Source organism: Megalops cyprinoides, chromosome 6 (genome assembly GCF_013368585.1).
Source record: "Megalops cyprinoides isolate fMegCyp1 chromosome 6, fMegCyp1.pri, whole genome shotgun sequence".
Lineage (NCBI taxonomy): Eukaryota > Metazoa > Chordata > Actinopteri > Elopiformes > Megalopidae > Megalops > Megalops cyprinoides.
This window is the reverse complement of record NC_050588.1, coordinates 8,800,047-8,814,062: the sequence shown is the minus strand read 5'-3', so window position 1 is coordinate 8,814,062 and position 14,016 is coordinate 8,800,047. Positions and strand designations below refer to the sequence as shown.

Below are 14,016 nucleotides of genomic sequence, written 5' to 3'. Positions count from 1 at the left end.
ACAGAGGCCTCATCTTTGCACCGTGAGTAAAAATGACTCCATTGTTTTTTACCTCAGTGTTTTTTGTCGGTGTTGTCAAGACGTGAGAGCAAGACTGAAGAGGAGCTGACCTGAGATCAGTGCCGAAGTCTGTTGGCGAACATACAAAACAGTGCATTAAACAACCAGGACACCGCTGAACAAACGGCGAAGACGGTTACTTTAGGACTTCAGTTTTTATTGCACAATGTCTTTGTTTTTTATTTAATTATTTTATTATTTCAGCATGTTTGAGCATTCTACTAATTTATGTTTGTTGCGTGCATGCACGGGCCAGAGCATTTTCTGCTCTTTAACCTTTTATTTTACATTTTTTAATTTAACTATCCACGCACATGTAGCACTATTACAATTGTATACAATAACCATGAAGTGTTACAGGTGTGTGTATGTGTGTGTGCGTGTATGTATGTTCATGGGCATATGAAAGGGATTTTAGTTCAGTCTCCCATTTACTGGGGGCTGACAGTGTGGAGGTTGTATGACCAGCCTCATCCTTGGGTAGTGTATGTTCAAATGGTTTGGTGGATTTTGATGAAACATGGTGAAAATGATGCCTTTTAGAAGAGGAAAATGGTGGAGCTGCTATTGTTAAGGGTGGAGGAGGCATGCAATATACCAAGTGTCATTCTGGCTCAAGTTTAGTGTAATAGTTAGATTCATGTTATTTCTCACAGTCTGATGTCTGGGAATTAAGCTGTGACAGTTCACCCAAGCAGGTCATATATGTTAACAAAAACTGCCTCTTTTTTCAGTAAGACATACAGGACCTTGACACTAGTGGATGCCCTTATTTGGGGCAACGTGACATACCTTGTATTTTATGTTGTATTTATTTATGCAGCCATTTATTCGCTGAGGAAATTAAGTTGTTCCCTTAATTACGGGGAATCAATAGCATCATCCTCTTCCAAGAGTCAAATCTGCATACTTGTGGTTACAAGCACACTTCCAAGATCTCTTCTGTTACACAACCCGGATGACTGGCAATAAGGCATTAAAAGGCACTCTGCTGCTGGTAGGGGTTTAGCTGGTGACAGTGGGCTGAAGTTGTGTGTGCTTGAGAGTACTGGTGGCCACTAAAGTAGGGCTAGGATCAGTCATCCGTGCACTGAATGAGGAAAAGATTAGATGGTTAACAGTGGACCTTTGGTTTTACATTCTTAGTAATATGCAGGTATCAAAGGGTAACAGTTTCCATGTTCCGTACACAGTTCTTGCTACATCTTTGTAGGTCTTTTAGGCAGTTTGCCGCAAGCTTCAAGCAAGCTTACACTACAACGTGTTTGTGGAACTGTTTGCTTTTCTTTCACTACTATTTTAAGACCAGAGTGGATCCATGGTGTAATAGTTCTGGCCCTATGTTAGTTGCACTGAGAACTGAATAGTATTACGTTATGTCAAGTCTGCACGGGCGTTCATTCGTATTACATTTACTTTTCAACGTGTTCATAATTTTTTTCCCCCCTTTCCACATCCCAGCATCACTCAGAAAAACATTGGGGAGCTTGATTCAAACGGTTCAACACTGATGTACCTCTCATCTTAAACAGTGTTATCCACTGTCAGTACTATGGCCTTTCTTGAATGTTTTATCAATTGTAACTTGTTCAGACAGCCAGAACATGGTTCACCAAAGCAACAGTCCTGCAAGCAAGGCGCAGGGCGAAAAGTAAAATGCAAGATTGCAACGGTGCAGGGCAGGAAACGCCTCTGAAAGCAATGCAGAAATGTATCAGCGGGTCCTCAGCAGCCAATCCAGAGGCCGCGTCCTCCTCGAGGGACATGAGAAGGTGCCGCTTAGTGTCTGGTGTGACAGCTGTAGACTTAAAACTGCCTTCAGAATCCTTTCCAACACTACATTAACAGGAAACACAAAACAAACAAAAAAAAAAAAACAAAATTCCACTACCGTTGATAGATTTCCTCAGTTGTCTCCACCTCTTCTCCACCCAAAGCAAGATAATCTATGTTCCTCATTCTCTATGGGGTTCCTCTGCCTTAGTCCATATTTATTTAGTCTTTTAACACTTTTTTTAATTATTGGTACTCAGGTCTCAGGAATTGAGATTAATGAAGGCACCTAATGAGATGAATCTGTAATATTCTAATACAATTTTGACTACACCTCTCAACGTGCATGTTATAACGGTGCTTTTATATTGTTAACATGACAATTATGTGTGTACATATATAAATATGGGATTGTATTAAGGGCAACATACAAATAAAGATATATTAATCACATATTTGTTAATTACTTTGGCATTTTTTGTTCCAGGGGAAGGTATCTGGTTGTCACAGGTCTAGGTTACATGTTGAAAAGCTAACAGGGCGCTAAGTATTATACCACAAGGAATGGTATGGACCATACACATATGCGCATATACTCCACACACGAACTATACTGTATGTGCACATTCTCTTAAACTATGTACGGATATGTCCACCCGATGGCGCTATAAACACCAAAGAAGAGCCAGAGAAGATTGGAGCGCTTGAAAGATATGAATCTTAAATTATTTTCTTTGTGCAACCATAATGAATTGAGCACTTATGTATACCCTAAGTGTTTCACATTTGTTTTCCACGTCAGTTCATTTAATTATACAATTAAGGCTATATTTGTATCGTTTCTGCACAATCAATTTCATCCATTGGCTATGTCTGTCATCCATTGGGGTACTTTTAGTCGTCTCTTTGTCCAAAAAGCTTATTCAAGGGTGTTTTCGTTTATGTCCTCAGATTGGGTCTCGCAAAAGACCTAAACGTCCTTGAATCTTGACAACATATTCATTCAACAGATTTAGATATAACGTGGTCTAAAATTTAGCCTCATTTGCATGGTATACAAGCCTTGAGCACAGCCATAGCAACTTTAGGTGAAGCAAACATGACATAATGTAATCGACTGCGAAGTTAGCTTTTATGGGAATAGGCCTACACGCATAATGGAATTTCAGGATTTTGTTCGATTGCACATCGAAGGATACCTCTGTGAGTCCAGAAAAATCAGTCTTCACACGCAGTCAGTTAAACGGTCCCAGTTTTCGCCTTTATTCGGTCATGACAGTCGTCTTTTCCTCATGCTGTTCCTACAGGTTTTAATAATTTATTATTTCCGGGACCTACAGGCGCTTTAAACATCTTAAGACGAATAGAGGGTGGCATATTGTTGCTTTCAACTTCCTCTAAGATTAAATCAAAGTAAGCAACAACACCTGTTAACACCAGCTGTCAGACTTAATAGCCTTTGGGGTTGGCATTTTAAAACGAAAATTTTTATTAATTTCTATCTTAATGTATTTAAAGTGTAATACAGACCTTTATTGGCTATGAGCTAGATAAAATAACAATAACAAAAAAAAAAAAAAACCCAAATTGATATAAGCGTTTGATGCATTTGCCTAATGCCAAACTTGCTTTTACATTCATTTAACACCGGTCTTTCGCCATCCAACACGTGAAAATACTAAAAGGATATCACGTGGATACTGCAGACCAAACTCACTGCAGCGATTCCTTACCCTCGACAGGCTGATAGCACCAGGTAAGCTGAAGACCACTGTCACGCAAACTAATAAACGTTTTTGAGGAAATTAACCTAGTTTATTACGCGATCCCTCCTAAAATGTGGCGTTAAAAAAATGCAACAAAACGCGTAGTATCAAAGAAATCAGCACACAGAAATGCAAATATAAAATGCGCATGCACACCTTAGCATGGCCAAACTATGATACCCACTGTGCATTTATAAAGGTAGACTAAATGAGGGCTAAAATTAATTATAGGGGAGCCGAATTGGGTGTTGAATATATGATTGTTGATAGAATGGATTACTGTGTCCTTTGTCACGATTTTAAATCTCACACATGACAGCTGTACGGCATTTGAAAATAATTCTTGCTAAAGTATGAGATTGTTTTGTCTGCTGAGGACACATTATCTATATCTGAATTTGTATCTGTTTACCATTGTCAATATTTCAAATGGCTCCAATTGGTCTGTGTACACTATAGCGATGGAAGTCTTCTCCAGGCCTCACACAGCCCCTATAACCCTGAAGAGACATGGAGCCATGCGACGTCACAGTTCCAGCAGCAGCCAGCAGGGGGCAACAAAACAGCCCTCTGTTGGAAGCCCTCTGGAGCAGAGGGGAGACAGCGACGGCGAGGGCAACACATCCGGTGACAGTGGTCATCTAGACCTCACCAACCACACTGAGGGAGAGGAAGTGCTTCCACCCGGCTCCTCGGAGGGGCTGGATGACCCGGAAGTGTCTGGACTGCAGGCGCCCACTGAGGGAGAGGCCAAAGAGGGCAGCGAGGACCTCATGGGTAGTCAGAATCTACTGGTGGTTGTAGTGGTGGTAGTAGCGGCATGTCTGTGTGCAAATCTGCAGTTTTGAGCCTTGACTACTTCTCTTTTTCTGTACTTCTTTCTGCCCCTATTGCTCACATCTTCCCAGAGGCCCTCTGCAGCCCAGCCGGAGGTATAGCTGCAGCCCTGAGGTCTGTGGCCTCCCGGAAGACGTGGGGCGAGGGACCAGGCGTCCTCTCGCCTGTGCCCCGGCCCTTCTCTTCTGGCTGGGATGAGGGGCAGCCCGACAATGCACAGGCGAGCGCTGTACCTCCTCCCCAAATCATACTCCATGAAGAGAACCAGGGAGAGCAGAGGTAAGATGCCCCTCAGAATACACAGTTGAGGTCAAGAACCAAATGGAAAAGTTTGGTTAGGAAGGAATGTCTGAACGTCTCTTTTTTTTTTATTTTTTATTTTTTTTTTTTTTTATAAGTGGTGAGAATGAAGCAGAAGAGGAGGGTGCAGAGGAAGCATTCAAAATAACCAAATCGAAGTACATTCATATTTGTGAGTATTTTTTGTGTTCTTCTGTTTTATTGTCATGGTTTCTTCCCTCGGTCGTGTTTCGTGGTTTTCAATGCTACTTGTCTGCTGTGTTCCACTCTGCACCTCCCTCTCTCCTCCCCATCCAGTGCCCCTGTACCAGGACTACTGGCTACAGTGCATGAGGGCGGACCTGCGCAGGCGACAGAGCACGGCCGTGGCCGACATGGTCACCGGCCTGAACCTCCCAGGCCTCCTGTCGCTGTCCTGCCCCGCCCGAGAGGGCCAGCCCCACCGAGCACGCTCCCTCAAGGACAGACCCTACTCCCTGTGGCAGGACCTGCCCGAAGTTCGAGAGAGCGGCCTGCTGGACACGCTCACCCCCAAGGAGAAACGCCTGCAGGAGGTGGGGCAGCAGGCGTGGTTCAACTCAAACACACCCCTGAAGTTTAATGTTTCTTTGTGTGATTTCATATATTACCATTCATTTGTAGGCCACTGAGGGCTTTGCCTTCTAATTTTTTGTCCAAATTATTCTGCTTGTCCTGCGTTTTTTTACAAGAGCACTTGTATCTTTCCCTCATGCCTTATAAAAATTAAAGGTTTGGAATGTCAAAACATGAAACACAGTTAATCCCAGATCCAATACCGGGGTGCAACATGCCTAACAGGACTAGTTTCTCAATCTCTTTTGGACAAGTGCAGTCAAGCAAACTACTGCTACAGAGCTTCTCCCTGCACTTTGCACTCCAGGCCATGTTCGAGTTGATTGGGTCAGAGGCCTCCTACTTGAAGAGCCTGATGTTGGCCGTGAATCACTTCCTGGGGTCAGAGGAGCTGCAACTGACCCTGCCCAAAATGGAGCACCACATCCTCTTCTCCAACCTCGCAGAGGTCAAGAGCGTCAGTGAGCGGTATGACTGGGTGACCTTGGCTCAGCTGGGAATGGCAAATGTCCCTGAAAGGGGACAGAGCAAAAGGGTCAAAGTGCAGGAATGTGTTGCCTGTGTTATGTGACTGGCTTCTATAGGACCACCGCAATGAGTGGTTTTTGGTGCTGAAATTTTGCTAGAATAGCAATGCAATTTTCATGCACATTGATAATACTAATACAGCAAAATATTTTAAAACAATTGTTTCTTTGACTTGCCAAGCAGGCACTGCTGTTTGAGCATGCATATCAGGTAACATCAAAGTGGTGGGCAGCATGAGACGCTACATTTGGAACAGAACAAGAGCTGTCCCTTTTCCTGGCTCTAAAGTACTGTACAAGTTTATTTTCCCAAAAAAAGCTTTAGTAGATAAGCTGTGAATAAAGGTCACTTACATGTGAATCAGGGTGTATTTATGCGTATTGTGCCTTTAAATGTTTGACCATGTACCTTTGGGAAAGGTACTCTGCCCAAAGTGCCTGCAGTAAATATGTAGCAGTATGACTAGATAACATGTAATAAAATCTGCCAAGTGGACAGAGGGGGGGGATCTTAGTTTGAATGATGTAACATTTTTTGAACTAGATGTTTTGAGTAGCAATTATGCTGTATTTAAGTATTCTGTTAAAGGACATTCAGTACTTTTTTTTTCTGCCTTTCTCAGTTGCTCTGTTTGTATTGCGAGCACGGTTGACTGACGATGAGCGCTCACTCCTACATTTGCAGGTTCCTGCTGTGCCTGGAGTCTCGCTTTGAGGAGAGCGTAGTGATGCCACACGTCGGCGACCTCGTGCTTCGACACCGGGCTGCTCTGCGCCGCGCCTACGTGCCCTACATCACCAACATGATGTACCAGGAGGCGCTCATCGAACGTCTGCTGTCCGTCCGCTTTCTCCAGCCTCTCTCTCCGTCTCGTGTTCGAGCGAGTTGCTGTTCTGAACTAATGGCTCAAGCAGCACTACTTTCCCATCCTCTCCCACTCACAGGCAGGAAAACAGAGACTTCGTCAAGGTCCTGAGGAAACTAGAGGGGTCGCCGGTGTGCCAGAGGCAGAACCTCAAGTCCTTCCTGGTGCTGCCCTTTCAGCGAATCACACGGCTGAGAATCATTCTGGAGGTGAGGCGGTAATACTGCAGGGGCGGTGTGGGACGCATGCAGACACAGTGGACTCGAACTGCAGTGGCAAAAGTGTTCAGGACACTCGCATATGCGAGGCAACTTTTCTTCCTTCCTTTGGTTGTGATGCATGATGGGAATTCGCTGTTTCAGAACATCCTGAAGCTGACTCCACCAGACTCGCAGCCTGTTGTTTCTCTGAAAGAAGCCATAACCGCTATTCACCAGGTAACATATGAACTCGTTGGCAGACATCATAGGCACTGTTATACAAAGGGGTCCAAGCCTAAAACAAATCATCTGTGCTTTCAGCCACTGGGAGGTGATCTGAAATACATGCGCTACGTTTGTGTGCATGTCCTTTTTTACCAAAAACTCTTGTTTTGTCCGGTCCAGATCGTGACTGAGTGTGATAACGGTGTCCAGCGCATGAAGCAGACAGAGGAACTGGTTCACCTGCGTAAGCTAGTCGATTTTGGCAGTGTCAAGGTGTGTCTCACTTCACCTTCACTTCCTCTCCCAAACAAATGTATGCTGAGATGTCTTTAAAAAATGAATCCATTTGCTGTCTGTATCGACATTTTGGTCCACTTGCCTCCAAATGGTTTGTCTTCCTTAACCCTCCTGTTTTGTCTTGCAGTCCATCCCCCTGATCAGCAGTGGGCGCTCTCTGTTGCATGAGGGTACACTGCGACAAGTGCTTGTAGAAGGGGATCCCAGTGGAGGATCTGTGGTCTCATTCAGGAACATCTACCTGCACCTTTTCAATGACCTCCTCCTGCTGTCTCTCAGGGAGTAAGAACCTTTAAAGAACTCTAAAATGCTCTAAAATGAAGTAACATTTGAGATGAATCGCACACATACATGGTACCTCAGTCTAATTTATATGCTAATGAACACATTTGAAGGTGGTGTTGTATTCCTTCATATGTGTGACAATTTAAAGTATCTTGTTTCCCAAAAGGAGAATCTGTCTTGTGGGGCTCACAAAATGTAAGATTATTGTCAAACCTTTTAGGGTATACAGTATGAACTATACACTAATGGTATATGCTTCTGGCAGTCTGGTACCAAGTAAGGCTCTGCAAAGCAAACTGACATTTTTTAAATGAGCAGTAATCATTTTTATACAGGTAATGCCAATGATGTGTTCTGAATTATAGGGCTCCTGCAGAAGGAAGGCTCTTGACTTGAAGTCTTGATTTTTGGAAGAACTGAGAGTCTGCATAGCTCCGATGTTTTATATCAAAAATGAGATTCCCCAATTTGACTACTAATGCACATGTGTTTGGGACATGCCGGGTCAATCCACATCTTCCTCAGTCATCCCATCTGACACCCCCCAACAGGGCGGGACGCTTCAGCGTGGTGGACTATGCCACATTTCCCACTCATGTCCAGGTGGGACAGCTGAATACTGAAGCCCTAGGTCTGCCACCTGAATCGTTCCTGCTGCGCCTCTCTCAGAACCACGCTGGTGCCCCCACCGCTCTCATCCTCGCTGCAGACACCAGGTACCGGCCCGGTGCTTTTCCAGTTCTGTTGATTTGAAAGCACCTAGAGGTCGCGCAGACGTTTTTTCCATGGGTATTTTTAAGTCAATTCTGACAGGCAGTTCCTTTATTTAAATTTTATTTTGTTGGGAACATCAACCGAGAGCTTCATTCTGTTTATCTTTGCAGTTGGTAATTTTTTTATTTGGTTACTACTTTGAGTACATTGCATAATGAATTGACTTTTACATATGCAAATTAGTAATCAGGGGGATTTTGTCACCAAACTGTGCTTCCTGCTACTGAGGGGTTTGTGTGCATGTGTGTATGCAGTTTTAACACAGAGACGTGGACAAAGGCCCTGTCTTCACAGATGGATGGGATGAACACACAAGACCAATGACAGGTACAATACATGAAAACACAGGGGTTCGTAAAAAAAATACTCAGGGGCTCTGTCTGTCTTGGCTCAAACCCTGCAAAGGGGGGGGGGGGGACGTATTCTAGCTGAGGCATTATGGCCCATGATTAACAACTCATAAACTAGCAACAGCTTTAACCAGATACAGCTACCTGAGTTCAGTTCAGTCACATTGTATTTCAGCTACCTGAAATACAAGTGTAACTGAAGCACTGCAGGACAGTTGTTGATGAGAACAATATTAAATAATGTAAAACAGCTTTAAATCATATAGTATCAGAAATGTTAACACTACTAGTTCATAAATTGATGGTTATTTAGATTTAACTGCCTGTATGTAGTGTCATACTCATTTCAGCAGTTGAAACAGTCTTTAACGGTGTTAATGTTTTATGTGCAGCCCTGGAGAAGGTCTTGAAATAGATCATTGTTACATATAGTATGGCATAGTTGCTAAACAGCCATTATTATTACTCTTTTACTTTTCAAAGAAAATTTCTGACGTTTTTGAACAACAGTCCAATGGCTGAGAGAAATTTTTGCTTCTGTCATTACTGTGCACATGTATGCTAAAAGGAGCATCAATGTTTTCCCGATTAATTCTATTAGCCAATGCTTTGAAGTGCTAATGCCTTGGGGAGGATGGTATTAGCTATGCAGTATTCAACATGAGACATGGTTTTACGTAAACATCACCATTTCTGCTAGCCCATCAACTCTTTTCCTAAGAGAGTTGGACTGTTTGTTTGTACCATTTATTCCAGGCTTTCTTTGTACCACTTGCTTGTTTATTTTATTACAACCTCACCCAGAAGGCTGTGGATACAAGTCTGGACAACTGAATAAATGAAAATTCAACATGTCATTGCAGCCTTGCAGTAAAATGAACAATTTACCTGGTTGGTTTCTGTTTTGTGTGTTTCAGACTTCCTGGAGAATAATAAACCTACCCCTAAACTGGAAGATATGGAGCGCGTTCCATGTGGACCCACTCCTATTTTAATTAGTCACCCTATAGTCAATGTATAAGATAAATGATGCTATTTTATGTATGTAGTCACTAAATGGTAAATAAAAAGTCTAAGATGATTGCCACATCTACTGTCTCTTCCCCCCCAAAATGGTCGTAATATTCGAAAAATGTTTTCTTTCCAGTGAGTGGAATTTAGCAGAACGGAAAAGAGGTCTGGGAACATGATGCTTTTAACATTATATATATAAATTAGTTGTATTGTTCCTCGTTTGTAAGTTGCTTGGATAAAAGCGTCTGCCAAATGAATAAATGTAATGATTACGATGCCACATGAAAGTCCATAATATTATTTCACATTAAATTCCTGGTTGCTTACGGAACTTAGAAACAAGTCGCTAGCTAAATCTAGTTTTGGGGTTTCAATAAGAAAACAATCACAAATACCGGTTCAAGCACTATTCGTTATACTAAATTAAAAGCAGCAGCTGGAACACCATCAATGAGCACATCAATTGTCAATTTCCGACAGGCACTGATAGCGAGTAACGCCAACGAGCATTGCCATAGCAACAGTAGAGTAGACGAGTGCGACTGCTCGCCGCAAACAGACGCGTGTTGATGAAGTCATCAGGGTAAACAAACTAGCCCCTTTCAGCTTGATGGTGAGTGGAAAAAGTCTTGTCAGCTTGCTGAAATTATCTCCCAGTGTCTGGCATCAAGAAACATGTACATGCTAGATTTTGCAACTGAAATTTAAGGTAAATGGCCTCTTAATGTGAGTATTCGTTAACTAGCTAGCTACAGTTTTTAAACTACTTTACGTGGCCAACTAGCCATCAGGCTAAATAGTTGGATTAAACTTGGAAGATACTATTTAGCTCGCTATCTGACATTATCCAGATAAATCGCTGCAGTTCTTTGTCTCACATGTTATCTACAATTTGTCCACTCGGTTAGCTAACTTCGTGTCATTTCAAATACCAATTCCTTGATTGTTAGCAAGCTTATTATAAAGAAACTAGCTATCACAGTCATAATTTGTTTCCAGTTCAGTGTCGTTTAATTTTTCAGCACTTTAGTGTCAGCATTAACCAGTTAAGTTGTTAATTTTTATAGAAGGCTAACAAGGTACTTTAAATACTGCGATTAAAGTAGCCAGCTGTCTAGAATGTGATGTCCATGGTTTTTAGTTAGCCAGTTAGCCAGCGTTGATTACTTTAGAGGGGTGTTACAAGGGTAGTCTGATTTACAGTAACTTAGCTATCTAGCTAATACAGTTTTTCAAATGCAACATTAATTGCATATTGCGTAATACCAGTAATACTGCATCGGTTTAGCTACTGATGGGAACAGTAATACAGTAGTAAATGTTTTCCCGTTGAGCTGTGTTACTAAATACAGGTCAATTGCCAAGCGTTCTGTTAACGCCTGACTATGTATTTAACTTGAAGTGCAAGAGAGCCTGAAGTCTGAGGGGTGTGTCATGATGACGGAGCCACCGCCGCCCGGGTCAGTCATACTGACGGACTGGCAGCGGTCAGCGGACAGCAAGGAGTTCTTGAGCCGCATTATAAACAAGAAGCAACGCAGGCGTTTTGGTACGGCGTGCTTCTAACTGACGTGAACTAGCTGCACTTTCGTGAGAAACAATCTTTCCACACCTGCTTTTGTCAATCTTTAAATCTATATGTGTCAATGCCCACTTCCTTATCTGTTATGTGTACAAATCCTTATATGAATGTGTATTGTGCATGAAAGGACAGCCTTGCATTTTGGTACTGTGTAGTGTCATACAAGAATGAGTCATTGTGTTAATGAGACAGCTCTGCTTGATTGATATAGATTAGGCGTTCATGTAATGGATTTTGGTTATGGTAGCCGTTACCGTTGTTTAAGTGTAGTGTTATTGTTAGAATTCTGTGCTGATTTTGTTTTAGGTCTACTTGAAGCCCCCGTCCTGCCACCCAACCTGAGTGTGGACACTGTCCGGTACAAGGTCTTCATCTCAGGGAAGAGTGGTGTGGGAAAGACTGCTCTCGCTGCCCGCCTTGCTGGCCTGGACATTCCCAGCATGCACTATGAGACCACAGGTCAGTACAGGTAATGCCACAGCATCTGTATGTACAGTGAAGGGGAAGGAAGGGCTGTTGGCACCATTTGACATTTCCAGCTAAGGTTTCGGACACATGGAACATTCTGTCTGCTGGGAATCACCTGGTGCTGTTCCTTTTTAGCTGAATGCTTGTCGTGAGCATTAGATGAACGCTCATGGAGGCCAAATTCAATAATGTGGATAAACTCAAAAGCGGTTTGCATGTTCCCCCATCTTTGCTTTCATGTGATTGAATGCTATGGCAGCCCATGCTTGTACATGGTTTCGGTATGGTTATGACTTGGTTGGTTATGACTCCCGCACTGAGTTATAATGTTGTCTGGGTTGGCGAGCCCCAGCCTGTAACGCTGAGCGTGTCGCTCCGCAGGGATTGAGACCACAGTGGTGTTCTGGCCCGTGAAGCTGAGGGAGAACGGTCGGGTGCTGTTCCTCCGCCTGCAGCTGTGGGACTGCGGAGAGAACGCCCTGCGCAGATTCGACCACCTGCTCCCGGTACACCACTCCTGCGCAGACACACACAAGCTGCAAGACAGTGACATCACCCAGATCACCCCATGGCCCTAATGCTAAATTATCATTGTTCTGTAACTCATCTGCAACAATCTATTATAACCACGATGAGCAGACACTTGTAGCCAGGACAGACTACAATGCAAGAAGTGCTTACTATACAATATCTAAAAACTCAGAAATATTAAGATATTAAAATACTCCCAGAAACCTTTACTCATTTTAAAATGCAGTAAGTGTGAGGTTTGGTATCAGTTCAGAATTGTATTTCTGCCTCACAGTTTACCTTTTATTGTGCAGCCATCATTGTTCATGTTCACTGTCCCTAAATATTTTGTACTTTGCGTTTCTTATTCATGTCTGTTTTTCTTTTTGATTTCCTTTTAGTCCTGTAAAGAGCAGGTGGACGCCATTCTCTTCCTGTTCTCCTTCACAGATCGCGCCTCCTTTGAGGACCTGTCCAATCAAATTGCTCGAAGCTGTGAACCATCAGACAACATCGTAAAGCTGGTGGTGGGCACCAAGTATCCTAAAAAATATTGCAAGAGGAATTGTGCACATTTTGGTTTCAGCACAGAGACACTGCACTGTTTCACTCTGTTTAGTTAAAATATGTATATCTCATTCACCAATCCCAGAGCAGTTTGATTCCATCGGGGAATGTGTTAACATGACTTGTTGATGTTGATGCACAGGTTGAAATTACTGGTACAGTCTTTAATCTGTTAATGTAAAGTGGCAGTGCTAACATGAAACAACAGTGGGCACCTGTGCAGAAATGTGATAAAATAAATAGATTTGTGAAATAAAACGGCATGGGAAGGAGAAACATGCCTTTTAACATGAGTGAACACTGAGATTCGCTCTCTCTTAAATGGTTTTACGAAGTTTGTCCTTATCTGGGCCTTCAGATTCGACCTCTTCATGCACGCGGACGTGACGGAGCGGGACGTGAAACAGTTCCAGGAGGTGTGGGGTCTGCCCGTGTTCCGCGTCGGGGGCGACGTGTTCGGCGGGCTCGGGGAGGTGGCGCCCCTCCTCAACTCCCTGGCGGAGCGGCTGTGGCACCAGGACTGCATGGCGGTCACGGGAGGGCAGCCCGGCTCATCCGGGGGTGCCGAGGCTGGGGGTCAGGCCGGGTCCTAACCACCGATCAGTGTTTGCTGCAGGCATAGCTCTGATGTGAAGCGGACCTTTCTGTGGGACTGAACCACGTGTGTATGGGTGCAATCTTTGGAAAAATGCCCTGTCTTTCACTGGATATTGGACCTGATATTTACAGCAGTTTGAAAGCTGCCAAGGGCTGCCCCCTAGAGGACTTTCTCGGTATCACGTCCTCGTTCTTTTTGACTCAGATCTAGTCTATCTGTGGTATTCAGTGTGAGATACAGTGACAATAAACTGAGGCACAAAATCTCAGCAATGCTCGCAATAGTTTATAGTGTTTGTACATCCTCCAAATTGTTTTTTTGCTATACCACTCAGATCTGCAGTTGTTTGCACACTTTAAACTTTCAGTTAAGCTCCAGTTACTCCTTATGTCTCATGTAAATTCAGGATCTTGGCTGTGTTTC

General features: G+C 43.3%; 1 protein-coding gene across 3 annotated transcripts; it reads left to right on the top strand.

The window, feature by feature from the left end:
• The first annotated feature begins 10,441 nt into the window (after positions 1-10,441).
• On the top strand, positions 10,442-14,016 carry cplane2 (ciliogenesis and planar polarity effector 2). 3 transcript variants are annotated; one of them, XM_036532188.1, is made up of 6 exons: positions 10,442-10,481; positions 11,271-11,417; positions 11,757-11,909; positions 12,300-12,424; positions 12,830-12,966; positions 13,354-14,016. In XM_036532188.1, exons 2-6 carry the CDS (start codon positions 11,303-11,305, stop codon positions 13,586-13,588), a joined length of 765 nt encoding a protein of 254 aa, XP_036388081.1. In that variant the 5' UTR covers positions 10,442-10,481; positions 11,271-11,302; the 3' UTR covers positions 13,589-14,016. The 3 variants fall into 3 exon arrangements, with proteins under 3 accessions (XP_036388081.1, XP_036388080.1, XP_036388082.1); XM_036532187.1 differs by having other exon boundaries at positions 10,470-10,577; XM_036532189.1 differs by having other exon boundaries at positions 10,470-10,594.